The 4,907-nt window shown below is 38.7% G+C and overlaps 1 protein-coding gene across 1 annotated transcript; it reads right to left on the bottom strand.

The window, feature by feature from the left end:
* Nucleotides 1-3,092: 3,092 nt before the first annotated feature.
* On the bottom strand, nt 3,093-4,421 carry LOC146526712 (uncharacterized). Its single transcript, XM_085206062.1, has one exon. It carries the CDS (start codon nt 4,419-4,421, stop codon nt 3,093-3,095), a length of 1,329 nt encoding a protein of 442 aa, XP_085062188.1.
* Between the last annotated feature and the right edge of the window lie 486 nt (nt 4,422-4,907).

Below are 4,907 nucleotides of genomic sequence, written 5' to 3'. Positions count from 1 at the left end.
ATTCAAGCACATGTGTTGGCTCATTTTATTAGTATCTCATTTTATTTGTGTTCAAAGATTTGATAATAATTCCTGGTTTTGGATAGTTGTTATTCTTAGATATTTGAGTGTCTCTTTATCCTATGAGGGCCAGCCAGCTTAGGGAACTTTGGTGTTACTTATTAGTTGTTCAATTGATTTCCTTTACCGTTTACCATTTGTTTGTTGAAAACATGATTTCAAAAGTGTTGGCTCTGTTTCAATTGTAGGCAAATATTTTTATTTGTTTATTGGTCCATTATTGTAGATTGAGTGTTTTGATTTATATTTTTCTCTGGAGCTTTAATATTCTTGGTTATTATGATTCAAAGTCGTGTAATTGTAAAGACAAAATATCAATTATGTGCCTTTATGGCCAGATTAGACAGTGTCAGTTAACTTAAAACTTTTTACGAATTTCGAATGTCAAAGTCATTTGAACAGGATATGAATTTCAAGGGCTTTTATGTTAATATAATCTTTATAATTAGAATGGTAGAAACTTTAAGTGACGAGAAATAAAAATAATTATGATGTGTGCAAGTCTAAGCTTATATTGTTTCGAGTTTCAGAAACATGGCCACATAATATCGCCCGAGGTCAAGGGCCATATTGTGATGTGAATGGTGCAGTTGGTGAAGAAATGAAGTGAATGATGCCCGAGGATAGGGCTTGAGAATGAATGATACCCGAGGATAGGGTTTGGGGGCGAGTGGTGCCCGAGGATAGGGTTTGGGGGTGGATGATGCCCGAGGATAGGGTTTGGGGGCGAGTGGTGCCCGAGGAAAGGGTTTGAGGGTGGATGCCACCCGAGGTTAAGGAGTTAAGCATTCATCCTTCATCATTCGTCCCTCGTCATTCATCCCTCATCGTTCGTCCCTCATCATCCGTCCCACATCATTCGTCTTTAATCATTCATCTTCATCATCGGTGATACCCGAGGTTAAGGGTAATGGATGGATTATACCCGAGGTTAAGGGTAATGGATGGATTACACCCGAGGTTAAGGGTAATGGATGGATTACACCCGAGGTTAAGGGTAATGGATGGATTACACCCGAGGTTAAGGGTGATGGATGGATTCTTTTTCAGGTTAAGGATAATGAATGGATGGATTATACCCGAGGTTAAGGGTAATGAATGGATGATACCCGTGGTTAAGGGTAAGAAACTACTCGCAGTTAAGGATAAAGGAAGCTTAAGCAAGAAGCAGGTTAGTGAAATCATTTTTGAGTTGTAATATCTATCTATAATAAAAGACCTTTTGACCTCGTGAGAAGCAATATTATTTTATAGTGAAATTAACGTAAAGTAATAAAATGACATATTTTAAACAATGATGAATAAGAATTAATTCGTGTCGTCTGTGCTTTTATTGGAAACGCATCAGTACAGACGCAGCACACTAGCGCCACCTAATACAATCGGTAATGGAAACAATATCAAATGACGTCCCCGCAATGACAGCGACATTTATTATGAAAATTATGCTAACATTATCATTTTTCATATTAAAATAAACATTTTGATAGTTTTCTTCTACTTATAGAACAAAAAAGAACTAAATAGGACGCCAATTATTTAAAATAAAAGCAGTATTCATGAAATATCAAAAATTTACATTTTACTACATTTTGTTTTTTTTGCTCTAAATCAAAATGGCGCAAATATGCGCAAAATTTTATTATTTCCCGTAATTCTTGAATAGTTGTAGTATACATAAATATAGTTTTCTCGGCAGCGGCAGCCAGCGGCAACAGTGAAAACTCCAATTCAAAATATAAAAATGTTAAAATATAACACTTCTAAAAATGTAAGATATATTTTTAAATATAGGTTTTTATTATATACTAATTATGTTTTCTTAACCTTTAATTCCTTCACCCTTAACAAATTCTATATTATAATTATACGCGGATAGGAATAACGCATAACGTTGCAAACGGTTTGCGGCTAGTTCAGGAATGCTTTGTTTTGTTCCGATAATCGATAACAACGGCTTATGATCAGTGCGTAACGTAAATGGAACCGTCCGCCCGTACCGCAAATACTATCGCCGTCGCTTCTTTCTGTATTTGTGCATAATTACGTTCCGCCTTAGACAAAGACCGCGACGCGTACGCCACCACGCGCTCCGAGCCGTCCGCCTGCCGCTGCGCGAGCACCGCGCCCAGCCCCGCGGGCCCCGCGTCCGCCGTCACTATCGTCGTCGACTCGGGGTTATAGTGTGCTAAAACTCGATCCGATATCAATTCCTTCTTAATTTTCGTAAATGCATCATTCTGTAACTTCCCTAAATCCATGGCTCGCCTTTTTTTAATAATGAATGCAACGGATTCAATATGCTCGACGTGTTTGGAACAAAACACCTATAATAATTAACCATGCCGAGAAAAGACTTCAACTCACTGACATTTTTTGGACACTGAGCATCGAGTATTGCTTTTATTTTTTGATTTGACTTGTGCAGCCCGTTTTTATCAATTATAAAACCTAAATATTCCACTGAAGATTTAAAAAATTCACATTTATCTCGTTTTAATCGTAGCCCCGCGTCTTGTAACCTACTTAGGACTAATTGTAATCTTTGTAAATGCATAGTTTTAGTGGGCCCCGTTATTAATATGTCATCTAAAAAGATACACGTTCCTTCTATGTCAGACAATAACTGCTCCATTGCTCGTTGAAATATAAAAGGTGCATTAGCTAATCCAAACACTAATCTATTAAAACGGAATAACCCCTTATGAGTATTAATGGACGTTAAATTTTTAGAATCGTCTAGAACTAACTGGTTATAGGCCCTTGACAGGTCGATTTTTGAAAATTCGACCCCACCATGTAATTTAGAAAATAGCTCTTCTATTCTCGGTAATGGGTAATTGTCCGTGTATAAAACTTTATTTAACGTAACTGAAAAATCTCCGCAAATCCGTACATTTCCGTCTGCCTTTAAAACCGGTACTATGGGAGTAGCAAAATCTGAATGGTCTATTTTTTCTAAAATACCTAAACTCACTAATCTTTTTAGTTCTGACTCCACTTTTGGCTTTAAAGCGAAAGGAACCGGCCGCTTACCGGAACTTAAGTTGCGAATTTGGCTTGATTTTTAGTGTAATTTTATATTTATTAAAACGGCCTAATTCATCCACAAATAGCTTTTTAAATGTTTCTGTCCAACCGTTACATACTTTATCATCCGTTATACTATGACATGTCATCCTGCATAACTGCAAGTTAAACGCACTTATAAAATCTCGACCTAAAAGTACCGGCTGATGAACAGAACAATTTAAAACATATATTTTCAACATTTGTGTGTGACCTTCATATTCAACAGGCACCACTATAAATCCTAAAGGGTGCATTTTACTGCCATTATAACAATTTAGAACCACACGACAGGATTGCAACTCGGCCCGCCCCGCGAAACATCGCTCGTACACGTGTTGGGGCAACACGGAGACGGCACTGCCGCTGTCTAACTCACACAACAATCGCTCGCTACCGATTAAAACTGTTTCCGTCATCGGCGCTCCGTTTATACACTTAATATTAAAACTATTTAAATCACCTTTTTCGATGTCGTTCTCATCATTACTAAAAAAAATATTATTATATTTAGTAATTTGTTTCCCGCACATGCGTTGTAGATGTCCTTTCGTATTACACTTGCGACACGTATAATTAGCAAAACGACATTCATTTTTGCTGTGATTCCTGTAGCCGCACACAGCACAAACCGGTTTCACGTTATTCAACTTCGCCGTCGCCGCTGCTCGTGCTCGCACCGCGAACACCTCGGTGGCGCCGGATGTGTCCGTCGCCGTCGCGTGGCGATGCGAAGTCGCAGGTTCGATGCTCGCCCTATGCAATGCTAACCGGGCACATCGAATATTTGTTGCCAACTCCAGAGCTTTATTGAATGTCAACGTTTCGATATTTTCTGCGAACAATCTCTCTTTTTCCTTATTGTTTTCCAGTCCCAACACAAATCTATCCCTTAAAGCGGTGTCAAGATCTGATTTGAACTCACAATGCTGCGCTAGGCTGCGAACTCGAGCCGCCCAATCCGTTAGGTCTTCCCCAGGATGCTGTTCCGCTTTATAAAATACGTATCGTTCCGCAAACGTACTTTTCTTTACGACGAAATGAGTGGTGAGCTTTTGCAATAACGTACTGTATTCTATATTTTCCAAGTCCGTAGGGTAGGCCAAGTCTTTCGCTATCCGGTACGTGTCCTCAGCAAAAGATGTCAATAACAGGGCTCGACGTTTCACTCCTGCTTTATCGTTCTCCTCGCTAATATTGTTAGCTGTACAATATTGCTTAAACCGACTGATATAAATATCCCATTGTTGCGAGTGGTGATCATAACCGAGTGTACTCCCAAAAAACGCCATTTTCGTATTATCCTCGAAAATTTATAATGAAATGCACTTTATACACGTTGTTGCAAACGTCGGTAAGTCCCTCGTCGCCAATTTGTAGTATTTTCGAGATAATAGAAGAATAAAATGCCAACTGATTTGTACACGTTTAATGTCCGATCACAACTGAGTAAGCCAACGCTTTATTTAGACTTACCCTCAACTTATAATAATCACTACAAGTATGATCAACTCCAGGAATATATTTTTCTAGGAGAGTCTCAAATACATCAAAATAGTTTATGGGTAGCGTAGGACTATAAAAGACACCAAGTAAAAGCTTTAGCGAGCCAAACAGACCTTCAATAATTATATGCTCTAAGGAATTCGAGTAGGCTGAAGGGGATTTATCTAAAATAGTAAAGGGAATGTGACTGCGAAGGTAGATAGCTACACCCCCCTCCACCCTTTTCTGTCCTATCATTCCTTATAAGATGGAAACCTGGTAAAGCATAAGCC

This window comes from Heliconius melpomene, chromosome 21, assembly GCF_056956725.1.
Source record: "Heliconius melpomene rosina isolate 202511_hmr_F chromosome 21, ASM5695672v1, whole genome shotgun sequence".
NCBI classification, from domain to species: Eukaryota; Metazoa; Arthropoda; class Insecta; order Lepidoptera; family Nymphalidae; genus Heliconius; species Heliconius melpomene.
The sequence above is the reverse complement of the archived record's forward strand: the minus strand, read 5'-3'. Positions and strand labels throughout refer to the sequence as shown.

Bases quoted from the DNA above. Each gene is read 5' to 3' on its own strand.
- LOC146526712 (XM_085206062.1), bottom strand. From the start codon at position 4,421: ATGGCGTTTTTTGGGAGTACACTCGGTTATGATCACCACTCGCAACAA.